Source organism: Hyperolius riggenbachi, chromosome 9, assembly GCF_040937935.1.
Source record: "Hyperolius riggenbachi isolate aHypRig1 chromosome 9, aHypRig1.pri, whole genome shotgun sequence".
NCBI lineage: Eukaryota > Metazoa > Chordata > Amphibia > Anura > Hyperoliidae > Hyperolius > Hyperolius riggenbachi.
In genome coordinates, this window is record NC_090654.1 from 21,301,029 (window position 1) to 21,329,005 (window position 27,977).

General features: G+C 46.1%; 2 protein-coding genes across 4 annotated transcripts in view; one reads left to right on the plus strand and one right to left on the minus strand.

Annotated features, from left to right (window-relative positions):
• LOC137532015 (NACHT, LRR and PYD domains-containing protein 3-like) overlaps nt 1-27,977 on the plus strand; it is a 66,216-nt gene that overhangs the window by 25,431 nt on the left and 12,808 nt on the right. Inside the window, exons 5-8 of the mRNA XM_068252105.1 lie at nt 6,194-6,259; nt 11,826-13,548; nt 17,226-17,312; nt 20,475-20,645. Coding sequence (XP_068108206.1) covers nt 6,194-6,259; nt 11,826-13,548; nt 17,226-17,312; nt 20,475-20,645 — 2,047 coding nt within the window. The remainder of the gene's footprint in view (nt 1-6,193; nt 6,260-11,825; nt 13,549-17,225; nt 17,313-20,474; nt 20,646-27,977) is intronic.
• LOC137532016 (NACHT, LRR and PYD domains-containing protein 3-like) overlaps nt 15,504-27,977 on the minus strand; it is a 97,955-nt gene continuing 85,481 nt past the window's right edge. For all 3 annotated transcript variants that reach the window (XM_068252107.1, XM_068252106.1, XM_068252108.1), the window contains one exon: nt 15,504-15,568. The gene's annotated coding sequence lies outside the window, so the exon portion shown is untranslated. The remainder of the gene's footprint in view (nt 15,569-27,977) is intronic.

The window sequence follows — 27,977 nt, forward strand, 5'->3', positions numbered from 1 at the left end:
TACCTTTCTCTGTCTTCCTGGTTTGTGTCTTATTTGGATGAACAGAATTTTAAATGGAGAAATAAATCGATGTTTTAGCCAGATGTGCACCACTACTGTTTCTTTCCCTTGAAGCCCCAGGTAAGTATGGTACCTGAGACACTTCTTGTCTCAGGTACACTATAAGGAGCATACACACATTCAATCTTGATTGGCTAATTTTACCACTCATGCTACATGGAAAGGGCAAGATTGGCCAATCAAGATTGGGCATGTGTACAAGGTCTTGTCATTCGGATCGCCCTGTGCCCAACTCCCCGACGGTGTACTAATACAGTGTTTCTCAACATTTTATCGGTATGTACCCCTTTTAAAGCCCTGTAGTCACCAAGTACCCCCTAGCATAGTAAACATTATCACAAGTACCCCTTGACAAATATATATTTAATTGTAGTACATTATAATTGGTTCAAAACTATTTCCAAGCATTTAATATTGCTTTTAATTAGTTAAAACACTAATTTGGTGTTGTTTAAATAAGATTTATCATTTTCTGAAACTCTAAATTTCTTATTCTTGGATAAGTATATCAAGCCCGAGTACCCCCTGGAACCATCAGAAGTCCCCCCTGGGGTACGCGTACCACACGTTGAGAACCTAGGTACTAATACATACGCTAAATAAGAGGGGGAACCATTAATTCACCAACACAAGCTATAACAAAAAGGGGTTACTTTAAGTGTTTTGCCACTTTTAGCCCTGCCAACTTTTAAAACCACACCCCTGCACATAAAGCAACTAATTACACTTTCTATAAATCAGGGGGCCCCAAAGTTTCTCGGTCAAGGCCGGGACAACCTACTTCAGACTGTAGGGGGGCCGGAACATACATAAAATAATGTTGAGGAACATTACATTGAATCTAAGTATTCATTTCCCCCCAATCATGCCCAGAGGAGAGCTTCCAGCAGCAGCCATTCAGTCATGCGGCGCCCGAAGAACGTTGTTCTGCACCAAACAGTGAAGCATACCCAGGTGACAACCTGACATCCAGTTGGTCAGCAGTGTCACCTGATGCAGAATTGGATTGGAAGCCAGCGATTGACTCCTCACTGGCTTCTACAGTATGTGGATGGGTGGTGCCAGCACTGCTATTCTATATGCAGGCAGCTGATATTTAAAGGTGCAGTGGGCCACATCTATAAGTTATACATTTTGTGTTTCGGGGCCAAAGAAAAAGCCTTGGGGGCCGCATTTGGCCCGTGGGCCATAGTTTGAGGATCACTGAGGACATGTTTGTTATTATTATCATAGTGATACTGGAAGAAAAAAAACATCATAATGCAGAAAAATATACTTTTGTTACAAAATTGAATACCATTGGTGTACACTGTAGCAGCAACAAAATTTAAGTGTAATAATAAATGCGATAAATAGCCAGAGTTAATTTGGGTTTATTATCTACAGTAGCACTATTTTAAAAAAACTAATGGGCGAAAGCTAAGAAAGCTAAGAAACTGTGTATTTTTTAAATTTGTCCTTTTTCCCTTTTAAATGGCAACTGAAGTGAGAAGTATAAGGAGGCTGCCATGTTCATTTCCTTGTAAACAATACCAGTTGATTTGGCGGCAGTAGTGTCTGAATCACACCAGTAAGAAGCATGCAGCTAATCTTGTCAGATCTGACAATAGTGTCAGAAACACCTGATCTGCTGCATGCTTGTTCAGGGGCTATGGCTAAAGATATTAGAGGCAGAGGATCAGCAGGACAGCCAGGCAACTGGTATTGCTTAAAAGGAAATTAACATGGCAGCCTCCTCATGCTTCTCACTTCAGTTGTCCGTTGTAGGGGGTTTGAAGCAAGTTAAAAAACAAAACAAAACACATACTCACCTAAGGAGAGGGAAGGCTCTGGGTCCTATATAAGCTTTCTGTTCCTCTCACAGTCCACAAGTTCCAGCACTGGCTCCTCCGTTAGCAGTCTCCGACCCGACTGGTGGGTCGGAGACTGATCTTTGCCACTGCCGGAGACTTCTGAAGTCTCCCGAAGATGGGTCACTCTGTACTGTGCATACGCAAGCATGCATTCTCGCGTATGTGCAGTACGGAGCCACCAATTTTAACTGCTTGACGACCGCGCCACGTTGATGGGCGTGGCCACGGCGGCAGCCTCAGGACTGCCTAATGCCGATCGGCGCAAAGTCCTTGGGGCTCGCAGGGTGCGCGCATCTCCTGTTTGGGGGACGGAGGTCCGCCCCTCCTTCAGTCTCCAAGCGGCGACTATTTCGCCGTCTATTCACCATGTACAGCACTGCGATCAGCAGCAGCGCTGTACTGGGGACAGCCGTGTGACACGGCTGTCCCCCTGGGACACAGGAGAGTGATCGTCTCTCATAGGCAGAAGCCTATGACAGCCGATCGCCATGATTGGCCGGCTGTGGGGAATGAGGGAAGGTCGGCTGGGGGGAGGGAGGGAGGGAAAATATTTAAAGAAACGCTAGTTTTTATTAAAAAAACAACAATAAAAACATTTGTATCAACAAAAATAAACATGGGGGAGCGATCAGACCCCACCAACAGAGAGCTCTGTTGGTGGGGAGAAAAGGGGGGGGGGATCACTAGTGTGCTGTGTTGTGTGGCCCTGCAGCTTGGCCTTAAAGCTGCAGTGGCCTATTTTACTCAAAATGGCCTGGTCACTAGGGGGGGTTAGCACTGCGGTCCTCAAGAGGTTAAAGAACACTCAGGCTCCTGAGGACTTCTGAAGCCTCCTGCAGTGGAGGAGCCAGCGCTGGAACGAGCAGACCATGAGAGGCCTTCCCTCTCCTTAGGTGACCAGACCAAGAGCCTTGCCTCTCTTTAGGTGAGTATCTGTTTTGTTTTGTTTTTTAACTCACTTCAGACTCACTTTAAAATGCATACAAAATAAAATAATTACTTAGGAAAAAAATAACCCAGAGAAAGCCTAGTTTCTCCTGCAAAAAACACTGTATATATCAATAAGGTGTCATAAGTAATGGTAAAGTTATAAAAAAATGTAAAAAACTGCTCTAGTTCATAAGGGCTAGGTGCAAAGTGGTTAAAGTGAACCTCCGAACTAAAAATCGACTCAGCAGCACTGAAAAGGCTTGGTGTTTCTTTAACAGTTTCAAAGCATCAAAACTTTGTTTCTCTTACACAAGCCTCATTTTTAGCTGCACAGAAGAAAACTGCCCGGGCTTTTTTCCTCTGATGCTGTGCAAAGCATGATGGGATTTCTGATTTTGTTGTTCTCGTTCTGCTGTTTTGGTGCAATTTTTTTTTTCATTTTGAATTTGACATTTGAAGCCTAGCATGTGCAGCTGGGAAAGGTAATCAGGACACAGGATAGTTGGAACTGTGTCTCCTGCTCCTTGTCACCTCCTTTCAACCAAAAAGATGGCTGCCTTCATGACAAAGATGGCAGCCCCCATGAATCACAAACATTTGCCTGTTCTTTTAAAACAGGGTGGGTAAGAGATTATATTACCTATCTATTCTAATTAACATAACTAATGTAACTTGATGACAGTATGTTTGTTAAGGCTGAAGTTCCCCTTTAAATGACCACTATGGCAAAGAGATCGATGTATAGGCATGCAAATACAATTTAGATTACATTTGTTCTAGAATAAAATTAAAAAGCCTACAAATATATAATGGGGTTGATTCAACAAATAGCATGCCTTATCAGGGTTAACATGCCTTATTAGAGTTAACACACATTATCAGTGTTAACACGCCTTATCAGAGTAGCATAGCTAGCACTACAAACTTATGCCTGCTAATTGGCAATGAGCACCTGCAGGTCCAATCACTTTAAAGAACATTATCCCCGCACTTTGATTGGCCCAATAGGCTGCCTGTCATTTGACAGGAAACTTAACAGGCAGCCTATTGGCCAGTCAATGTGCGGGGATAATGTCCTTTAAAGTGATTGGACCCGCAGGGGCTCAGGGCAGGACCAGCGGAGCTCTCATCATTGCCAATTAGCAGGCATAAGTTTGTATTGCTTGCCATGCTACTCTGATAAGGTGTGTTAACTCTGAAAAGGCATGTTAACTGTGATAATACATGTTAACTCTAATATAGTGAATCAACCCCCTAGAGAGAGATTTCGATTCTGTGTTGGGGAAACATAAGATAACTAGAATGAAACACATGCTTACTATAGGTCTACCCTTTTTAACCCAGACTGAGTTGACTAATTGTTAACACAACACCCCACCACAGCCCAACATGTTTCACTCCATAAATAAAAGGGGCTTCATCAGGAGTACATAAATTGCAAAGTGCTTTACAGTGACATAACATAACAGTGCAACATCAAATAAATAATAAATCTGCATCATAGCCTCACAGCTATCAGTGCAGGCTAAAAGCTTTTAGACTTTAATCTGCACAGATAGCCTACAGGGCCCAGAGGTTATGCATCTAAGGAACTACAAGGCCCAGCATGTCCTGGCACATTCTCTGCTGCGAAGGAGCATGTTATTCATCCATAATGTGCCTATACAGTACATACAGAGTCTTGCCTAGCGGCCAACTCTGTCCTCCCATTTAAGGTACAGTATGAGCACTTGCACATTTGGTATACCTTAGGGCTGCCTAGCCAGGCAACACTTAATCCCAGGCTGGACAAAGCTCTGGTCTTTAAAAGAGAATCTGAAGCCAGATTAAAAATGGCTTTTTACCTTATATACTGTACATGTGAGGCATGTTTGCCCCTGCTAAAATGCCGCTATCGCGCTGCATAACGAGGGGTCTTTACCACCCAAATCCCCCCTGGAAAATCCATGACTTTCTTGGTCGTGGATGTTGCTGCCCCTGTGCGCTTCCGTGTGAGGCAGAGCTATGAGCTCCAGCCCTGCCTCACACCCGTCTGTCAGCGGCGGATCTCCGCCTCTCTCCCGCCCCTCTCAGCGAAGGAAGACTGAGAGGGGCGGGGGAGAGGCGGAGATCCGTGTGAGGCAGGGCTGCAGCTCATAGCTCTGCCTCACACGGAAGCGTTCACCGGGCACCACGGAGAAGATTTGGGGGGTAAAGACCCCTCGTTATGCCGCGGGATGGCGGCGTTTTAGCAGGGGCAAATATGTCTCACATGTACAGTATATAAGGTAAAAAGCCATTTTTAATCTGGCTTCAGATTTTCTTTAAAGGGAAGGTTCAGGGACTGTATAAAAAAATAAAAATCCAAATCCACTTACCTGGGGCTTCCTCCAGCCCAAAGTGCGTGTCACTCGTGCGCGCTGACGTCATCGGACGTCCTCTGGGCTGTACTGCGCAGGCTCAGTAGTTCTGAGCCCGCGCAGTACAGCCAGGAGGACGTCCGATGATGTCAAGGCGCACGAGTGACACGCACTTTGGAGCGCAGAAGAAGCCAGACCTGGCAGCCGGCCTGGCCAGGTCGGGCTCGCCACCGGAGACCACCGGGAGCCTGCGGAGCGGGACCGAGGGCACCTCCTGCTTGCCACGGGCTGGAGGAAGCCCCAGGTAAGTGGATTTGGATTTTTATTTTTTTATACAGTCCCTGAACCTTCCCTTTAAGGATTCTTAAAAATTGCAGCGGTCACTGAATAGAGGGCGAGGCAGCTCACTTCCAGTAAGTGGCTCTGTTACCTCTGTGGGCGGGACTTAGCAGGTGTCCTGTAACAGGGGTAAACAAAAATTTCTGCTCAATCTTGGGCCAATCATGCAGTCTGTCTTCAAGATGCTGCCAATCATGATAAGCCACTCACATCTGTAATGAAAGTGGATCTGAGTGGGTAACCCATGCTAAGTCCCGCCCTCCGTGAGTAGGACTTAGCAGGGATTGGACTGAATCATTGCTCCACATTGCAACTTCAAATCGCTGCTGGCCATACATATCTTATCAGGCGTCAGCTCACCTTCACACTGACATGTGACGCATGCACCACCCACTGTTTACTATGTCCACAGTCAGCCAAAAAACATATTTACTATAACAGATGTTTTATTATATCAGAGTTTACTATACCAGACGTTGCTCCCCTAGACTTATAATGGAGATTGGCCGGGACCTGGAGAGGTAGCTCACTATACCTGAATGTTTACAATACCAGAGTTTATTATGAGGAGAGTATACAGTATTGTAAAACAAAACCAATTTAATTCACTAAGTTATATTCTGTAGAGTTCCTTTTTTATGGCTTTGATATTAATGGGATTTTATTTTGCAGGTGACAATCTGATGCCTTTGATTTTGTTGGATCAGTACGGGGACACTCTGCCGCCTGCTCTGAATGGTAAATAACACTTAATTGATTTTAGGGTACATACAGAAAGGGCGCATGCTTATTCGGGCGCAGGAGAAGCTGAAAGACGTCTCTGTCCGCTCTAGGTAATCTCGGGGCAATATAAAAAATGTATTATTACCCCACTGATGATCTAATTTGTTCCTTCCTCCATGTGTTTTGGGGTCCGGCTACTGCCAGCACCCAAATTCACCCAAATGACACAATGCTATTGCTGCAATTAACATTGTGGCATATATCAGTGCGCAAATCTGGTGCAGTAAGGGCACCAAAATTACCTGTCTTGTGATTTTTAGGTATTGCTCATTATGTCAAATGTTTGTGTAGTATTTCATCTTTAAAACAGACCTGAACTCAGAATTTCCTCTCTGCTCTAAAAGATAAGCAACAGCATAATAACCTTTAAAGAAAAACATTTCTTTGTTACAGCTGATATAAATCCTGCGATAAAGCTGCAGTGTGTCTACTTCCTGCTTTCATGGAAGCTTTATTTTTCTTCTTTTTTTAATGGCATAAATTTCCAGAACCTTTCCACTTTTCGTGAAACTAATAGATGCCCCTATCGTGTTCTTTCCTGCCCTGACTGTCATTTTTGGTTTTCTTCTGATCTGGGGTGGTTGGTTTGCTGGGTTGAAAGGATGAGGTTAGTACACACTGGATAGATAACCCCCGGCTGACACAATCATTTTCAGAGGTCTGGGCATGAGTATCCGGCATAGAACAGTTATTGGCTATAGACAGGCAGTATGCCTGTACAGTGTACAGTGTTCATTCCCAAAACTGTGGCCCTAATGATCAAGTAACGACCATTAATGCCAGCATGAACTGAACCTGTGTAGGCATTAGATGTGTGTTGGAGAGTACATTTTGTTTTAGTGCCAGAATCTCCCAAAACCAAGCACTGTGGGCAATGAATGTCAACAAAATCCATGGAAGTTTCCTTAAAGTAAACCAGAGATCTAAAAATAGCAAGAATCCATACTTACCTGGGGCTTCCTCCAGCCCCATAAACCCATGTGAGAGTGCCAGCTTCAGCTGCGATTAGCCACGGTAACTGGCTCAGTCGTGTCACTCCGGGTCTACTGCGCATGCACAGGAGGTCCGCCTAGGGACTCAGACGAGTTTATGGGGCTGGAGGAAGCCCCGGTTAAGTATCTATTTTTGCTATGTTTAGATCTCTGGTACACTTTAAAGAGAATGTCCGAGGGAAAAAAAAAGTTCTACTTACCAGGGGCTTCCTCCAGAACTAGCAGCTGATATTTCCCTCGCCACAGATCTGTTGTCCCGGGGGCCCCTTTTTGCAGATGCCGACCTCACCATGTCGGCATCTTGTGTGCCTGTGCGAACCTGTGGCTGCGCTGCTCGCAGTTGTGCTCACGTGGCCTGGAGCGTTCTGGGCAGGAGCAGAACTACTGCACCTTCGCAGAACACTCCAGGCCACTGGAGTGCTACTGCAAGCAGCGCGGATGCACGCTCGTGCAGGCACAGAAGATGCCAACCTGTCACGGCTGGCATCTGCAATGGAGGGGGCGCTGGGACACTGGAGCTGCGGCGAGGAAAATATCAGCTGTCAGGGGCTGGAGGAAGCCCGGGTAAGTACAACTTATATTTTCATTTTCCACGGATGTGTACTTTAAACCTCTCTAGCAAACTATGGCTAATCTTAAAGAGAGCCCAAGGTTGGCTCATAAAATTAAAATAAACGTAGGCTACGTGATCCAGGGGGCTAAGCGGATCAGGTAGCCGCAAAAACTGCCGCTCCCCGCTGCTCCTGTTGGCCGCACTGGCCCACTTTCACTTTCATGACCTCTGGGTCATGACGCTGGAATGAGAGACTGTCTCTGATTCACAGCGTGCAGGGAGGCGAAGGAGCGTCAGGGGGCGTGGCCAGGGAAAGAGACCCTGCAGGAAACCCGGCAGGAATGCCCCTGGCAGGCGTTTTAAACAGGGAATCCCCCTCCCCTATGTTTACCTCCAAAATAGCGACAAATATTGTCGCTAATCTCGGGGGGCTATAGCACGGCGGTGGGGGGCAGAGTGGCATTGGGGGGACACAGAGGCATGTCATGAGGCAGAGAACATGCCTCTGTGTCCCATCTGCCCCCCAAGGAACTGCCTCAGGTTCTCTCTAACTACCTCCCCAGTGCCACACTGAGCACACCCACAATGTAAACCTTAACCAGCTGCCCAAATTTAAAACTATAACTACAATTTCCCAATGCTCAGCCTTATCAGCCCCCAATGCTTACCCCGAACTACACCCCCAGTTCCAAACCTTATCCACCTCCACCAGTTGTCTAACTCTAACCACACACCTAGTTCCCAAACTTATCAACCTCCACCAGTACTTAACTTTAACCACACCCCCATTTCCCAACCTTATTCACTTACGGCAATGCTTAACTATAACTACACCCATAATGTCCAACCTTCACTTCTCTCCAGTGACTCACCTTAAAGGACATCTGAGGTGAAAATTAACTGATGAGATAAACAATTGTATCCTTCCTCCTTCTCCTAAAAAATAATTTTTTAGATATCCCACAGTTTTATTTTATATTTAAATCTAGTTTTTATGTTTTTATTGTTTCATTGTCTCTGCTTAATGACACCTTCATTGAAGTATACCAGAGCTCCAATCTATGAACTTTTGACCCTTTTTTTCCTCTTTCCTGCTTTTAGAAGCCATTTACTGACAGGAAAGTGTTTTATGGCTGTAATTCCTTATCAGTGAGGGTTAGGCTATAATTCAACCCAGTCCTGCCACAAACTGGCACTTTCATACCTGGGGCTTGATTCACTAAGACAAATAACACGCCTTATGAAAGTTAACACGCCTTATCAGAGTAGCATAGCAAGCGCCACGAACCCGCAGGGGCTCAGGGCAGGTGGAGCTCTCGTCATTGCCAATTAGCAGGCATAAGTTCGCTATGCTATTCTGATAAGGCGTGTTAACTTTGATAAGGAGGGAGGCAAGGTGAGGCCAGCACTGCGATTCAAAAATGTTTTATTAGGATGAAAAATAGTAAAAAAAAGTTGCAACTTTCCCCATTGCGGTGAACACGTGCTAGACGCGCGAAACGGACGTCCGCAGGGGGACCTAGACCTGGCGCCCACCACATCCGCATTGCATCCGACCAAATGCTGACTGTAAGTGTTTTTTTACTATTTTTCATCCTAATAAACATTTTTGAATCGCAGTGCTGGCCTCACCTTGCCTCCCTCCTCCATACAAGATTGCTGTTTGCTACTAAGCCTGTGCACGCCTTTCTAAAGGATATACACTTACATCCAATACAGCGAATTAAGGTCCAGTCCACATCTCCTGCTGCCACCTTTAAGAGTGCCGGAATTCCACTTTGCTTTCTCTGAATTAACTTTGATAAGGCGTGTTATTTGTCTTAGTGAATCAATCCCTTGATGTTTAACTCTTTCAGGCACAGGGACAAGTGCAGTAAACACCAGGATACACACTGACTGACTTACTCACTGCAGTTTCCTCCCACTGACTAACATCCTCACTGCAATTTCTTTCCACGGGCTAGCTTCTTCACTGCAGACTCCTCCCACAGGCTGAGCTCTTCGGCTTCTTTCAGCTGTCTGGACTCCTTACTGCAGCCTCTTGTTACTTGTAGATCTCCTTTTACTGGCTTAACTCTTCGCTATAGCATTCTCTCATTGCCTGGCCTTCTCACTGCTGTTTCCTCCCAATGGCTGACCATCTAAGCTCCTCAACCAAACTCTGATCCTGCCTGATCTCTGTCCTGTGGCTTCCTCTTACTGACATTTCAGACTCATCATTGTACCCTGACTCTGCCTGACCTCAGTAGTTGCCTTCCTGAGCCTCCCCAGCCATGTACTGTCCCTGCCTGACCACCAGTGACTCCCCAGCCATGTTCTGACCCTGCCAGATCACCTGACCCTCCCCAGCCATACTCTGACCCTGCCTGATCACCTGACCGCCCCCAACCATTCTCTGATACTGCCTGACCACCTGCTGGAGAGACCACCTCTCTCCAGCCATTCTCTGACCACCTGAACCTCCCCAGCCATACTCGGACCCAGCCTGATCACCTGTCCCTCGCCAGTAGTTCTATGATCCTGCCTGGCCACATTTGCCTCCCCAGCCATATGCTGACCCTGCCTGATAACCTGACCCTCCACAGCCATTCTCTGATCTTGCCTGACCATTTGAGCCTCCCTAGCCATGCTCTAAACCTGTCTGACCACCTGACCCTCCCCAGTTATACTCGGACCCAGCCTGATCACCTGTCCCTCCCCAGTAGTTCTATGATCCTGCCTGACCACATTTTCCTCCCCAGCCATACTCTGACCCTGTCGGATCACCTGACCCTCCCCAGCCATACTCTGACCCTGTCTGATCACCTGACCCTCCCCAGCCATACTCTGACCCTGTCTGACCACCTGACCCTCCTCAGCCATACTCTGACCTTGCCTGACCTCCTGAGCCTCCCCAGACACCCTCTGCTCTCACCCTGCCTGACCTCCTGAGCCTCCCCAGCTTACTCTGACCCTGCTTGACCACCGGAGTTTACCCAACCATGCTCTGACCTTGCAGCCTGACCATGTCTGACTGCATTCCACTACTACCCCACTAATAAGGACACCTTGGCCACTGGAGAGGAATAAACCACAATTTGGAAGTGAGACAATTACTGCTTAAGGTAAGTGTGGCTAAGGGATATGAAAACATACAGTGCAAGCCTTATCAGAACATCGTTAAAAAGGCATATGCAAAAAAACCACAAAATCCGCAAGGGAGAGGGAGGTGTCAATAGGAGGTACAGATATTGACAGCCGTTTTGCACCCACTTCCGTGATGTTTCATCAATACAATTAGCCCCGCTAGTGAGCCCCCTTATATGTGTAAAGGAAGTATACATTGCACTTACTGTAATTCAATTGAGAAGACACGCCAACTCTACCTCCAGATGCTGGTCCTCGCGACCACCACTACTTCCACCTCGCTAAGATGACAGTATTCTCAGGGACAAAGGTAATGCATCAATTGCAAATTAAATAATCCAAACATTTGTATTGCGCTTTTCTCCTGTCGGACTCAAAGCGCTCAAGAGCTGCAGCCACTGGGACGCTCTCAAGAGGCCACTGTGCAGTGTTAAGGAGTCTTGCCTTGAAATAATGTGCTGTTGGTGGTGGTAGAAAATAAAGGGTTCCGCCCCCATGATGGATTGGTGCCATAAGAGTGAGGACTCTTATTGTGTGCTCAAACTCAAACCGGAACAAATCAGAACTAGGAATCTGATGCTTACATCAGAGACCAGGAGATGCTCTGGATTGGATCACATAAGTAGCTGCGAAACGGCTGTCAACCTCTGTTGATACCTCTCTCTTTTTTTATGTGGATGTGTGCTGCCGTGGTGCCAGTTTTTGATTCAGTTACCATTCTTGAATTAGTGTGCGGCACTCCAACAAGCCATTACATTGGTCCTGTGCACCTCCGTCTACATATAACGGTGCTGTACATACTATATTGGTAATTTATTAAGATTGATGACATCCCTTTTATCCTACCCAGATTCACAAGCAATTCATAAGAATTATTTATTGGAGGAGACCCAAATTTTACAAGAACTTAAGGCTGTTGGATATACCCAGGAGACTCAGAAATTACTTATTTCTGAGCGGTATTTGGACCTCACTTTGGTTTCAACGAAGTACTTCAGGAACCGGTCGACACATGAGGTCATCGAGACAGGAGGGAAGCATGAATATTACCTGCAGAAAGCACAAAATAGGCTAGAGCGAATTACAACCAACAGACTTTTCCGCTGGTGCTATCGGTCAGGATGTGTGCCATGTACAGTCATGGTGAGCGGGGTACCTGGAGTCGGGAAAACCACTCTGATGCAGAAGATTGTCTATGATTGGGTGACAGGTAGACACTATAAGAGGTTTGCCTTTGTCTTCTTCTTCAAATTCCGGGAGCTCTACATAAGCCAGGACATCAGCTTGGAAGAGATGATAGTTGGAAAATATCCATATCTCCAGAGTCACATCGGAAATATCCTTCAATATCCAGAAAAACTGCTTTTTATATTTGATGGTTTAAATGAAAGTAGTAAGAGCCTAGATTTTCGGGTAAACCATCAATGCATTTCCACACAACAAAGACTAAAGTGTGATATGATTGTAGCCAGTTTAGCCAATCAGTCTCTTCTCAAAGGCTGCTCTGTTTTGATGACCAGTCGTCCAGCCAAATTGGCTACTTTAGAGTCTATAAACTTCCAGCGAATGTCTGAGATCATGGGATTCTCCCTCAAGGAAAGAGAGAAGTATTTCGAACAAGTTTTCAGAGACAAGAGCTTGTCAGATAAGGTTTTCCAATATGTGCGGGAGAATGACGTGCTGTACACTTTCTGTTATATCCCGACCTACTGCTGGAGTGTTTGTACTATGTTATCAAAGTGCTTCATTTCTGAAATGGCCATGAACAGTCAGACTAAAACGATAACGCAACTGTTTGTGGCCTATGTAGCCAACATCCTCCAGAATCACACTTTACAAAAAGATGATGCAAAAAACACTTTTCAAACCATTGGCTGGATGGCAGAATACGGAATCATGAATCATGTACTGACATTTCGTGAAGACCACTGTAAATTATTTTCTGTGGACACTAACTCAGGGCTGCTGTCAAGTTTCTTTGTTGAATATGCCCAACGCCCTTCTTCTTTCTCTACCTCAGAATTTCCAGCTGTAACATATTCCTTTTTGCATCTCACAATTCAGGAGTTTTTTTCTGCCATGGTCCATTTCCTTGATTATTCGGAAGATAGAATGAAAACATCTCTTTCTAAAGCAGTAGAATTTGAGGATGGGCGCTGTGATTTTTTTTTGCGTTTTCTTTGTGGTCTATCAGATCTTTCTACTAGGTCTACCTTGAAGCCTTATGTAGGAGAGTTCTCCAATAGAGCTTCCAAACAGATAATTGAATGGCTCATGTTGTCAGCCAAGAAAATAATCAAAAAGACAGAAAAGGAAAACGATGACAAAAGGAAGTTAATGAACCTATTTAATTTGCTATTTGAAACCCGCAATAAAGCTCTTGTGAAAGAGTGCTTGAAGCTTAAGAAGATTGACTTTTCAGAACATTACCTTACTCCGGTGGACTGCAATGTCCTGGCCTTCATCCTCCAGTGCTCTGAAGACACAAAATGTCTTGACTTAGACACATGTTTTATCCAGAGTGAGGGCTTTATGAAGCTTGCTCATCATCTACACATCATCGAAGATCTCAGGTAAATATAAGGGATGAATTTATCCTTTAGGCAAAAATGTAAATTGAAGGCTATAATCTACGACAGATGTCAACTGGTCTATGTGGGGAGAACATTATATTATCCTATCCTATGTAGGAAGTGTCCCTCTGGTCCTCTTCAGTCCCCTTAAAGGGACACTTAAGTAAAAGTTTAACTAAAAAAAAAAGAGTTTTAATCACCTGGGGCTTCTACCAGCCCCCTGCAGCTGTCGTGTGCCCACACAGTCTTGCTCAGATCCTCCTGTCCCTGCCAGCAGCTACTTCTGGTTTTCGGCAGGCCTGGGAACGCGAGTGATTCTTCGCGTTCCTGGCCACCATAGCGCTCTCTATACTGCTATTGCGGCTAGGAATGTAAAGAATCACTCACGTTCCCAGGCCTGTCGCCAAAAATGGAAGTAGCTGCCGGCGGGGACAGGAGGATCCGAGCGAGACTGCATGGGCACGGGACGGCTGCAGGGGGCTGGTAGAAGCCCTAGGTGAGTAAAACACTTTTTTTTTTTTTTTTTGGCTTAAGTGACCCTTTAAGGTGGCCATACATCAGGCGACTTGGCGGCCAATCCATGATCTGATTTGATTATTATAATTGGAATCCGATGTAAATCGGTGCTGCCAAGTGCATGTCCGATTGATAATGCGACTAATTGTCCAAATTAGTCGGTCGGACATGCTGCAAGATGTATGGCCGACTTACTCAATTGGGTGCGCAGCGTTTATGGCGAGTGATATCCGGACAAGCAATGAATGCGACAAAACCCCTGACACTGTCCCCCTACGTGTGCCCCACGGAGCCCAGTGCACTATGCATTGCCTGTCGGTGGCCCCCACTTCTCCTCCGTTGACTCCCCCTTAATGTGCAATGTGCCCGTCCGGTGCCCAGTGCACTGTATATTACCTGTCTGCTGCTTGTCCGCCGCTGGCTCCAAGCGCACTCCTTGCTCCATACATGTGCCCATGTGGTTTCTATAGTAATGGGGGGGGGGGGGCACGTGTGTGGGGTCACACACATGCCCACATGTATGCCAGCAGCTACATGGGGCGCATGTATGGAGCAAGGAGTGCACTTGGAGTCAGCGGCGGACAAGCAGCGGACTGGTAATATATTGGGCACTGGGCGCGCACAATACACATTAGGGGGGACAGTGTTGGGCTTACGAGGAAGTGGATATGGCATCACAAGGCCGATTCCGGATCAATTTCACCATGAAATCAATCGGGAATCGGCCTGCAGTGTATGGGCAGCTGAAAGACCCCTCTCTATTCAGATGCGATTAGAGAAAGTTTTGTCTCTTGGTCAGATCTGTCCATCATTCATCGCTACATGTATGGCCACCTTTATTCTCTTCTTGGGACCCATCATCTCCCTCTGCATTGTTGTCATCCTCAAACAGGTGACACTAAATCTTCAGGGCCTTCCTCGCTTCCGCTTCCAATCACCTCTCTGATTACGGAGTCGCTGTCCAATCAAGGTACCTCCCATTGCCATCCCATAGCACAGGCGGATTCCACAGCACAGCTGTGTGGATTCTATATGGCTGCCTAGTCCAGTTGGGATCCTTTTCAGTTCTTGAGTTCTGCCATCTGTCTTCCACTGGTCCTCTTGAGCTAATGTTTGCTGGGCATCATGTGACCCTGTGCACCTGTCATGTGACTGATAAATGCCAGCATCACACTAAGGGGAAATGGAGGGAAAGCCCAAGCCCTCCCCCTTCTGGCTCTGCTTTCCTGCTACGAGGATACATAGCAGGAAATCAGAGCCACAAGGGAGAAGACTTGGGCTTCAAAAGACATCACAGAAGACTGACTCAGCTAAATTTATTCTGGTGAAAGCTAGACTGAATGCTCAGTCGGGGATTCTTATCAGAGCTGATAACAGGCAGACTGAGCAATGAAGAATGAAACAAAGTGCAGAGTGGGTGTTTATTATCATGTTTCCATTGATACATATGGTAAAATACATGAGGGTGCTTCGTCTCTGGTTCTCTTTAAGGCTGAAGAGCATTCTGAAATAAAAAGAGATATTTTTTATTTATTTCAAACTTCACTTCTTATCTATTCAAAAAAACTTCTCTGAACTCTCCGACCCAACTTGGGCATTGGGCCACCTTCATGAAATTAGCTTGGGATCCCCTTTGGAAAGTTAGAAGAGGCCTCTTCTTTGGATCCAAATCCCCTCATGTGGCTGGTAAAACAGACACACACACACACACACACACACACCTTACCCCAGCAACCCCCCCCCCCCCCCCTGGCAATATCTCCCCACATAGTAGTGCAGCAAAGCAGTGTAACATTTACCTGCTCCAGGGATGCGTTGTGTCTCTTCCATTCTTTCCGACAGCTCTATGTTTCCATACCTCCAGCTCTCGATCACGTGACAAGCATTCCAGCTCCCGATCCAGTGACATGTATTCGGAGCCAGAGGTATGCAGCATAGAGCACGGGGGGGGGGGGGGGCTAGCCCCAAAGATCAGTGGCACATGCCCCGGATCTATTCTGGGGTGCCCCGGATGTCACCCAGGCAGAGTCAGCTGTGGTGCCTCAATGGCGGGCATGCTGGGAGGCTGGTAGCTATGATGCATCAATTGGGTGTGTGATGTGTGCCTCTATGTGGGCATGCTGAGAGCTGTGGTGCATTAATTGAGGCTGAGTGCTGTGAAGCCTTTATGGGGGCATGTAGGGAGCAGTGGTTTTTCTAGGTGGGGGAATGCTGGGAGTTGTGATGCCTGAACGGGAGTCCCATGGGAGCAGGGGAAGGGGTCCACTAGAAGGTCAGGGAATGCTATGGGGGAACTGCCAGATACTCATTGTGGTGCAGTGCTTTGGGGCCATTCTTTTTCTTTGGTTGCAGTACTTTATATTTTCTGGACATCATGCAAAACCTTCTCTCTTTTGACATACAGCAGGCCCGGATTTACCTCGCTGGAGCCTATAGGCACAGATGTCCTGGCACCTTAGACTTCACCCTCTATGAACCTACAAACCCCCACCAAACTGCATCCCAAGTGTGCTGGCTGGCTCAGCTGTCACTTTTCCCTCTCTTTCCTTACCCGTCAGAGGTAGCTGCAGGTGCCCCTTAGAATTAGGTGGCCAGAGGTACCCTCAGTATTAAGTAGCTAAAGGGGCCCCTAAGTATAAGGTAGCTAGGGGAACCTCAGTATTAAGTAGCTAGAGGGGCCCCTAAGTATAAGGTAGCTAGGGGAACCTCAGTATTAAGTAGCTAGAGGGGCCCCTAAGTATAAGGTAGCTAGGGGAACCTCAGTATTAAGTAGCTAGTGGTGCCCCTGACTGAAGGGAGAACTTGTCAGTGGAATGCAGAGAGCAGGGTGAGTAACCTCTTATTTACACTCAGGACTATGCACTACAGTGCCTTATGGTAAATCCGGCCCTGACCTACAGTGTAGCGTGTCATGAGATATATAAATGCCCTCGCTGTACTAATAACTGGGGGACAGATTGGTCCTGCTGTTTATTGCACCCGGAAGCCCCCCGATTCTTTCCCATTGAGTGGGAACTTCTCTGCCTGCCAGATATTCTCAGTGAACTGTCATGGAGAGAAGGTGGAATGGTAAGATATAAACTGATGTCATCTAATCGGTATCTTTTTATACACCTTATTAACAATACAGGAAGTAACTCACTATTTTAATGTTTCTATAGGCTGTTCAAGAATGATCTGAAAGATGATGATGCTGAAGCTCTGTGCAGAATTTTACAGAATCCTAATTGCAGGGTTAAGAGACTTGGGTAAGCTTGTATTCTTTCTTGACTTTCTCTTATAAACTATACATGTAAACAATGTTGTACACCTGTCAGGTGATCTCTGTGGAATGTTTGGCTACTGAAAGTTCAAAAACCAGTACAAAATATTAGTGGTGTCCCAGAATGCTTTGGGTGGGGGATTCCACATAGCTAATCAGCCTAGGCTAAACATCACTGGGAGGACGGGACTACATACCAATATACACCAAAATATAGATATAGGGAGTGTTTCTGCTGCTGAAACCAGGAAAATCAGTGTAAAAGTGTGTATCTTGAGTCATGTACTGCATTGTACTATATGTCACTACAGGGCCTCTTTAATGCACTACCAAATTGTGACGGTACTGATCAAACATTTCTCCGCCCACGGCGCTCCCACCACCTTTCTTTCCCGATTGAGATGTGATCGATATTTCAATTACTAAAAAAAATCAATTGAGATTGCTTTAAAGGGAAGGTTCAGGGAACTCTTGAAAAAAATAAAAATCCCTATCCACTTACCTGGGGCTTCCTCCAGCCCGTGGCAGGCAGGAGGTGCCCTCGCCGCCGCTCCAGAGGCTTCCGGTCGTCTTCGGTTCGGTGCGATCCGTGGTATAGTTGCCCGCAGTATAGGTAGCGAGGTAAAGGTGCCTTCAGTATAGCTAGCTAGGTATGGGTGCCTTCAATATTGGTAGCTTTCAGTATAGGTAGCAAGGTATATGGGCCTTCAGTATAGGTAGAAAGGTATATGGGCCTTCAGTATAGGTAGCAGGGTATATAGGCCTTCAGTATAGGTAGCAGGGTATATGTGCCTTCAGTATAGGTAGCAGGGTATATGTGCCTTCAGTATAGGTAGCAGGGTATATGGGCCTTCAGTATAGGTAGCAGGGTATATGGGCCTTCAGTATAGGTAGCAGGGTATAGGGGCCTTCAGTATAGATAGCAGGGTATATGTGCCTTCAGTATAGGTAGCAGGGTATATAGGCCTTCAGTATAGGTAGCAAGGTATATGTGCCTTCAGTATAGGTAGCAGGGTATATGGGCCTTCAGTATAGGTAGCAGGGTATATGGGCCTTCAGTATAGGTAGCAGGGTATATGGGCCTTCAGTATAGGTTGGAGGGTATATAGAGGCCTTAAGTATAGGTAGGTATGTAGGTAGGTATAGGGGCCTTTAGGTAGGTAAAGGGACCTTCAGTATAGGTAGCAGGGTATAGGGCCTTCAGTATAGGTAACAGGGTATATAGAGGCCTTAAGTATAGGTAGGTATGTAGGTAGGTATAGGGGCCTTTAGGTAGGTAAAGGGACCTTCAGTATAGGTAGCAGGGTATAAGGCCTTAAGTATAGGTAGGTATGTAGGTAGGTAGGTATAGGGGCCTTTAGGTAGGTAGGTATAGGGGCCTTTAGGTAGGTAGGTAGGTAGGTACGTATAGGGGGCCTTTAGGTAGGTATAGTGGCCTGTAGGTAGGTAGGTAAGTATAGTGGCCGGTAGGTAGGTAGGTATAGTGTCCTGTAGGTAGGTAGGTAGTTAAAGGGACCTTCAGTATATGTAGCAGGGTATAGGGCCTTAAGTATAGGTAGGTATGTAGGTAGGTAGGTATAGGGGCCTTTAGGTAGGTAGGTATAGGGGCCTTTAGGTAGGTAGGCACGTATAGGGGGCCTTTAAGTAGGTAGGTAGGTATAGAGGCCTGTAGGTAGGTATAGGGGCCTTTAGGTAGGTAGGTAGGTAGGTAAGTATAGGGGCCTTTAGGTAGGTAGGTAGGTATAGGGGCCTTTAGGTAGGTAGGTAGGTACGTATAGGGGGCCTTTAGGTATGTATAGTGGCCTGTAGGTAGGTAGGTAGGTATAGTGGCCGGTAGGTAGGTAGGTATAGTGTCCTGTAGGTAGGTAGGTAGTTAAAGGGACCTTCAGTATAGGTAGCAGGGTATAAGGCCTTAAGTATAGGTAGGTATGTAGGTAGGTAGGTATAGGGGCCTTTAGGTAGGTAGGTATAGGGGCCTTTAGGTAGGTAGGCACGTATAGGGGGCGTTTAGGTAGGTAGGTATAGAGGCCTTTAGGTAGGTATAGGGGCCTTTAGGTAGGTAGGTACATATAGGGGGCCTTTAGGTAGGTATAGGGGCCTGTAGGTAGGTAGGTATAGTGGTAGGTAGGTAGTATAGGGGGCCTTTAGGTAGGTATAGGGGTCTGTAGGTAAGTAGGTATAGTGCCCGGTAGGTAGGTAGGTACGTATAGGGGGCCTTTAGGTAGGTATAGTGGCAGGTAGGTAGGTAAAGTGGTAGGTAGGTAGGTGTCGCTCCCCCCCCCCCCGTGCCTCCTCCGCTCACCCCCATGGCCTCCTCCGTCCCCCGTGCCTCCTCGCTCACCCCTGCTTAAGTATCAACTCACCTGTCCAGTGGAGCGCAGAGCGGCAGACCTCGTCCTTACTTCTCGGTTCCCTCTAGTGGCCGGACCGGCTTTTACTGATGACGTCATTGTAAAAGCCGTCACTAGAGGGAACCAGGAAGTCAGCGAGAGGTCTGCCGCTCTGTCTGCGCTCCACTGGACGGGTGAGTTGATACAAAGTATGCGGGCGGCCGGGCGGAGGAGGCGCGGGGTGGTCGGAGGAGGCGCGGGTCGGAGGAGGACGAGTGCGAGCGGCGGATGCGCGGCGATGCAGCGTCGGGATTCGGCGGATTCGTAAAGTGGAAAATGGCGTCGGGATTCGAATCCACGAATCTCGAATATTTCCCAATATTCGAGGGATTCGTGGATTCGCCGGATTCGTCGTCCCATCTCTACAATAAATTTTTTTGATTGATTGTAACATTTAAAAAATCTGACAAATGTACCGCACGTAAAATCTTCCCCAATTATGAAAAAAAAACTAAAAACTCTGAGAGAATTGTTTGGGAGTATATATAAGTAAATTGATAATGTATCCTACACCATTCCATTATCATAAAAATGAATCCGGAAAATCCACGGATCACGTGGTCTCTGCATCGCGCAGCACAAAAAAGGCGCACCAAGAGCTGCATAACGCGGCTCTTGGTAGCGTCCTCCTCCAGCACCACTAGGCGTTGCGTTAGGGGCACGTTATGCAACGTCCTGGTAGGAAAGAAGCCTAAAGATTAAAATTGTGTGACTTAACCCCCTCATCACATCTGTTGTGCCTCTTTTTTTCATACTAGTTTGAGGGAAAATTCCTTCACCGACCAATCCTGTGTCATGCTGGCTCAAGCAATCCATAAAAACTCCACCCTTGAGGAACTCGATCTCTCAAGGAATAACCTGATGGGCAAAGATTTCCACGTCATCATAGACGCTCTCTCCTATCCAACCTGCCGAATATCTCGTCTATGGTAAGAATTTCTGCGCCGCTTTGAGCATTCACAATCTGTTTTGCATCAGCTTTTTCTGTCTTTTACTTAGATTACAGTTACCATTACCACATATACATATTTTATAATGGTATTTATTACATTCAGTCAATAGGTAGCAGTCACCTAAGCGGTTTTTGCGTACAGTGCAAGTAGGTGGACCCAACTTGGATCATGTTTGTCTGCTCTGTATTTAAGCAAGATTTCTGGCAAGAAGTAAAATGCAATTGCATCAATTAATTGATATTATTGATTAGGGATGGTCAATAAGATGCAAATAATGCAGGATTATGTACATTTGTATGCACATATATGCAGCTTGAAAATGGACCAATGAATTTAAACCTGCGTGGGATTTGATTGGCCCATTTTCAAGTTGCATTTGCATACATTTTTACATAATCCTTCATGAGGCTAGGTGCACACATAACATAGTGGGAAAGGTCGCGTTTTCTGTCATGCGCATTGCGTTTTTTGTGTGCGGTTTTAGTGCGTTTTTTTGTGCATTTGCATTTTTTTTGCCACATATGAGTTTTCCATGTGTTTTGCGTGCGTTTTTTACACGCTTGCAGTTTGCATATGCAAAACGAATATATGTTTTTGCATGAGTTTTCATATTGCGTTTTATGCAAATCACTAAGAAGACAACGGGAAGCAGACATACATCACAAAACTTTGTTTTTGTTTACAAAAAAAGCATATAAAAGCACATACAAAACACAATACGTTGCGTTTCCATTGACTTTCATTATGTGCGTTTTTGATGCGTTGATGCATAATATGCAACAAAACTAGCGATTTTTAAAATCACCAAAGTCAAAATGCGGCCCATTGACTGACATTGGTGCATTAAATGCAGCGTTTTATGCAACGCTAGCGTTTCTGCTTTGTGTGCACCTAGCCTGAACCTGAAAATATTTGCATCTCATTGACTGTCCTTATTATTGATTCGCCAAACCAAACCAATTATCCATATTTTGAGACAGTAGTACCCAAAACAAGCCGTCCCGGGACAGTGCATTTCCCAGGATCAGATTCCCGGTATTAAAACAAAGGCCACCAGAGGACAAGACCTTGCAGGTTGCACAGATGGCCATGAATCTTGCGTACACGGATATTCACCGCCCGTCATTTTGGTGCCTGGTGAGCCGAATTGAGGGCTGCACAAATTCCAGGCACTGTTAAAGGGGCACTATGGTGAAAATGGTAAAATTTTAAATATGTGCAAACATAAACAAATAAGTCGTGTTTTCCAAAGTAAAATGAGCCATAAATTACTTTTCTCCTATGTTGCTGTCACTTACAGTAGGTAGTAGAAATCTGACAGAAGTGACAGGTTTTGGACTAGTCCATCTAGTCCATAGGGGATTCTCAGGGATGTATTTATTTTCAAAAAAGCACTTAGTGAATGGCAGTTGCTCTGTCCAACTGGCAAAAAACTGTATAGGGAGCAGGGAAGCGGGCCAGCATCAGTGTTTAAATCCTTTTTAGGGAATATCTTTATAAAGAACTAGCTGAGTGCCCGGCGTTGCCCGGGTATGTATTTGGCTGGTATTGGCTCCACCCACGTTTTCTAACCCTAACACACAATTATTCAATGACCAAGTTTGTGAGCTTTGCCATCTTTGGCATCAATAATTTGCACTGAAATGAAAAAATCTGATCGGCTGTTTGTGGCTCTGTCTCCTTTTCTGAATTTTAACCCCAGTCACCCAATGAACAACTGTACCAGGTTTGAGGTCTGTGCCATTAACAGTGCAAGAATGGTAGCAATTAAATATTCCACTTGAAAAGCAATAGGTGAAGTTTGATTAACTTTTGTAGGCTTCACCCACTTTTCAAAATAATAATCCCAGTCACCCAGTGACCAACTGTGCAAAGTTTGAGAACCCTGCCATTAACAGTGTAAGAATGGCTGCAGTTTACATTTTCCCAGTGAAATTTGTATTTGTCTCCAGCCACTGATGACCCGGCGTTGCCCGGGTATGTATTTGACTGGTGTTGGCTCTGCCCACTTTTTCTAACCCTAACACACAATTACTCAATAACTCAATGACCAAGTTTGTGAGTTTTGGGGTCCTTGGCATCAATAATTTGTATTTTCCCATGAAATGAAACAAATCTGACTTGACTGTGTCTCTGTCCCCTTTTCTGAATTTAAACCCCAGTGACCCAATGACCAACTGTACCAGGTTTGAGGCATGTGTCATTAACAGTGCAAGAATGGCAGCTATTTTAATATGCCCCTTGAAAATGAACAGGTGAATTCTGATTGCCTTTTTTAGACTCCACCCACTTCCCTGAATATTAATCCCAGTCACCCAGTAACCAGCTGTGCAAAATTTGAGAACCCTGCCATTGACAGTGACGCCTTAGAGGAGATCTAATTAACATGTATAAATACATTAGAGGGCAATATAATAGCTTGGCGGATGAGCTTTTTGTCCCTAGGCCTTCTCAAAGGACTAGAGGACATGAGCTGCGCATGGAGGAAAAACGTTTTAGCCATTTATTTAGGAAAGGGTTCTTTACAGTAAGAGTGGTTAAGATGTGGAATGCATTGCCACAGGAAGTCGTTATGGCAAACTCTATACCTGCATTTAAAGGGGGCTTAGATGCTTTCCTTGCGTTGAAAGACATCCATGGCTACAATTACTAGGTTATGCCTAATGATGTTGATCCAGGGATTTTAGCTGATTGCCATCTGGAGTCAGGAAGGAATTTTTCCCATTTGGGGCTAATTGGACCATGCCTGGTGGGGTTTTTTTCGCCTTCCTCTGGATCAACAGGGGTATGTGGGGGACGGGCTGGAGTTGTACTTTGTACTGGTTGAACTCGATGGACGTATGTCTTTTTTCAGCCAAAATAACTATGTAACTGTAACAGTGAAGAAGGGCTGCAGTTTACAATCCCCCCCCCCCCCCCCCAAAAAAATGTTTTTGACTCCACCCACTTTTTGTAACCTTGAGTCACTACTCAATGACCAGGTTTGTGAGCTTTCGGGTTCCTGGCATCAAAATTGTGTCAGTGAGGGTCACACTGTAGTCACTTCCTGTCTGAGTCAGGACTGAGACAGCCACTTGCATACCTGATATTTAACTCTTTCAGGCAGAGAAATAAAAAAAAGGAACACAGCATAGTTATTTGAGTGCTAGGCGCAGTACATACACATGTATATCTCATCATGTCACATGTCAGTTTGGGTATCTTTTAAGGCCTCTGCCATTAAGAGTGTAGGAATGGCAGCAATGTAAATATTCCCCTTGAAAAACAATAGGGGAATTTTGATTGGCTGTTGTAAGCTTCACCCACTTTCCTGAATATTAGTCCCAGTCACCCAGTGGCCAACTGTGTCAGGTTTGGGAACCCTGCCATTAACAGAATGGCTGAAATCAATCTAGCAAATCTGATTGGCTGTTTGTGGCTCCACCCCTTTAGTGAATTTGGACCCCAGCCACCCAATGCCTGACTGTATCAGGTTTGAGGTCTCTGCCATTAACAGTGTAAGAATGGTAGCAATGTAAATATTCCCCTTGAAAATCAATTGGTGAATTTTGAGTGGCTGTTGTAGGCTCCACCCACATTTCTGAATATTTATCCCAGTCACCCAGTGGCCAATTGTGTCAAGTTTGGAAACCCTGCCATTAACAGTGTAAGAAAAGTTGGAGTTTATATTTTCCCATGTAAAAAATTAAGTTGTTGGCACCGCCCACTTTTTCTAACCTTGACATACAGTCACTCATTTACCAAGTTTATCAGCTTTGGGGTCCTTGGTATCAATACTTTGTATATTCCCATTGAAAAATAAACAAATCTGATTGGCTGTTTGTGGCTCCGCCCCTTTCTGAATTTGAACCCCAGTCACCCAGTGACCAACTGTACCAGGTTTGAGGCATCTGCTATTAACAATGTAAGAATGGTAGCAGCTTAAATATTCCCTTTGAAAATCAAAATGTGAATTTTTATTGGCTGTTGTAGGCTCCATCCACCTTCCAAAATCTTAATCTCATCCACCCAGTGACGAACTGTGCAAAGTTTGAGATCCCTGCCAATAACGGTGTAAGAATGGCTGCAGTTTATATTTTCCCAGTAAAATTTGTTTTTGGCTCCGCCCACTTTTTGTAACCTACACACAGTCACTCTATGGCCAAGTTTGTGAGCTTTCAGGTTCCTGGCATCAAAAATGTGTGAATGAAGCAATTTATCCACCAAGGAAATCTGATTGGCTGTTTGTGGCCCCACCCCTTTAGTGAATTTGGACCCCAGTCACCCAATGACCGACTGTAGAAAGTTTGAAGCCTCTGCCATTAACAGTGTAAGAATGGCTGCAGTTTACATTTTACCATTTAAAATGAATGGCTGAAATTTGATTGGCTGTTTTATGCTCCGCCCACTTTTCCTGAATTTGTAACCTTGGTCACCAAGTGACCAACTGTGCCAAGTGTGGGGACTCTGGCTTGATTACTGTGAGAATGGCAGCCTTTTACATTTTTTCCATTGACACGAATGGGTGAAATCTGATTTGCTGTTTGTAGCTCCGCCCAGGTGTGCAGGGGGGACCCGAGACCCCCAGAACATATCATCCCAGGTAGTAAGGGGTCTGTATACCAAGTTTCGTTCAAATCGGTCAAGCCGATCGAGTGATCGCGGCACACACACACACACGCACGCACACACACACACACACACCTATATATATAATAGAGTAAGTGCCTCAACCTTCAAGCAAGAAGAAGTAGCGCCCTGCCCCCAGGGCGTGCCTCAACCTTCAAGCAAGAAGAAGTACTTTGCATGAGAAAATGTATGCGTGCTCAAACACCAAGTTTAACCCTACCAAGTCTGGCTTTGCAAATCTGGCCTAATTGGCTATTCATGAGGCAATGCTCATGAAAATATGCATTCGCATGCCAAACTATGCAGGGTAAAAAAACCAATACCGCAAAGTGGTCGCACTGCTACATGCTACACTTGCACTATCCAGGAGCGCCACGGGGAGGATTCCCAATGCCCCCTTTTTATACAACCGGGGGGACCGCGGGGTCCCAGGCTCTCCCACTGTATGGGAACCACAGCGGCACCCCGGAGGGGGAGGCTGGATGGCGCAGCCAACCACCCCAAGCGTGGCCAGCGCCGGGGAGAGCCGTCCGCACCCACCTCCCAATATTAAAAACAGGCACTTACCTTAACGTCCATTGCGTTCTGCTACATGCACATTAACTTGAGGGCACCACATGAGAAAGGAGTGAAGCATGGGTCACCCCGAGCGTTTTATTGCTCGGCTGGCTCACATACAACACTCCAGGTGGGGGGGGGGGGAAGGACAGGCGCAGACAACTCACTCCAGGGCTCACACCACCAGAGCAAGTCATCCACCACCTGCCTCCAAAGGATACAACTGCAAACAATGCTTTCCATGGGAAAATTAATGCGCATGTAGCAGAACGCAATGGACGTTAAGGTAAGTGCCTGTTTTTAATATTGGGAGGTGAGTGCGGACGGCTCTCCCCGGTGCTGGCCACGCTTGGGGTGGTCGGCTGCGCCACCCAGCCTCCCCCTCCGGGGTGCCGCTATGGTTTCCAGGCAGTGAGAGAGCCTGGGACCCCGCGGTCCCCCCGGTTGTATCAAAAGGGGGCATTGGAAAGCCTCCCCGTTTATGAACTTATTCCCGCAGGGCGACTGCTTTGCAGTATTGGTTTTTTGACCCTGCATAGTTTGGCATGCAAAAGCAAATGCATATGTGCATGAGTATTGCTTCATGAATAGCCAATTAGGCCAGATTTGCAAAGCCAGACTTGCTAGGGTTAAACTTGATGTTTGAGCACGCACACATTTTCTCATGGAAAGCATTTTTTGCAGTTGTATCCTTTGGAGTCAGGTGGTGGATGGCTTGCTCCGGTGGTGTGAGGCCTGGAGTGAGTTGTCTGCGCCTCTCCCCCCCCCCCCCCCCCCCGAGTGTTGTATGTGAGCCAGCCCTGAGCTCTAAAGCTCGGGGTGGCCCATGCTTCACTCCTTTCTCATGTGGTGCCCCCAAGTTAATGCGCATGTAGCAGAATGCAATGGACGTTAAGGTAAGTGCCTGTTTTTAATATTGGAGGTGGGTGCGGACGGCTCTCCCCGGCGCTGGCCACGCTTGGAGGGGTTGCCTGCGCCACCTAGCCTCCCCCTCCGGGGTGCCACTGTGGTTCCCAGGCAGTGAGAGAGCCTGGGACCCCGCGGTCCCCCCGGTTGAATAAAAAGGGGGCATTGGGAATCCTCCCCGTGGCGCTCCTGGATAGTAATAATGTAGCATGTACTAATTCCCGCAGGGCGACCGCTTTGCGGTATTGTTTTTTTGAACCTGCATAGTTTTTCATGCGAAAGCAAATGCATATTTGCATGAGCATTGCCTCATGAATAGCCAATTGGGCCAGATTTGGAAAGCACTTTAGGCCTGCAATTTAGCATTCAATGTGATTTCTGCCCTTAAAACGCTGCTTTGCGTCAAATCCATATTTTTCACCGGGACTTTGGACATGTATCCTACTCCGCCATGCCCCCCTCCAGGTGTTAAACCCCTTGAAACATGTTTTCCATCACTTTTGTGGCCAGCATAATTTTTTCTATTTTTCAAAGTTCGCCTCCCTATTGAAGTCTATTGCGGTTTGCAAACTTTTCCGTGAACCGAACCTTCCGCGAAGGTTCGCGAACGAGGTTCGCGAACCGAAAATCGGAGGTTCGCGACATCACTACATCAGAGCAGTTTTCCACTTTCCTATACTTAACATTGAGGCAGAAATGCCTCAAATCTCAAAAATATTGCAGGACCCGAGTTTGCGTGTTGGGAGAAAACAAACTGCTCCGGTGTGCACAAGCCCATTGAAATACATTAGCCAAGCGGTTTTCTACCCCCAAGTGTTTTAATAAAACGCTCAGAACCACTCTTGGTCTTTAGACTGTTAATCGCAGGGTTTCAAACTTGACACACTTGGTCACTGGGTGAATAAGATTAAGATTCAGGAAAGTGGGTGGAGCCCACAGCAGCCAATCAAAATTCACCTATTGATTTTCAAAGGGAATATTTAAACTGCTGCCGTTCTTACACTGTTAATGGCAGTGGCTTCAAACCTGGTACACTCTGTCATTGGGTGACTGGAGTTCAAATTCACTAAAGGGGGCAGAGCCACAAATAGCCAATCAGATTTCTTTGGTGGATAAACTGCTTCCATTCACACATCTTTGATTCCAGGAACCCAAAAGCTTACAAACTTGGTCATTGAGTGACAGTTTGTCAAGGTTAAAACAAACTGGGCAGAGCCTAAAACAAATTTTACTGGG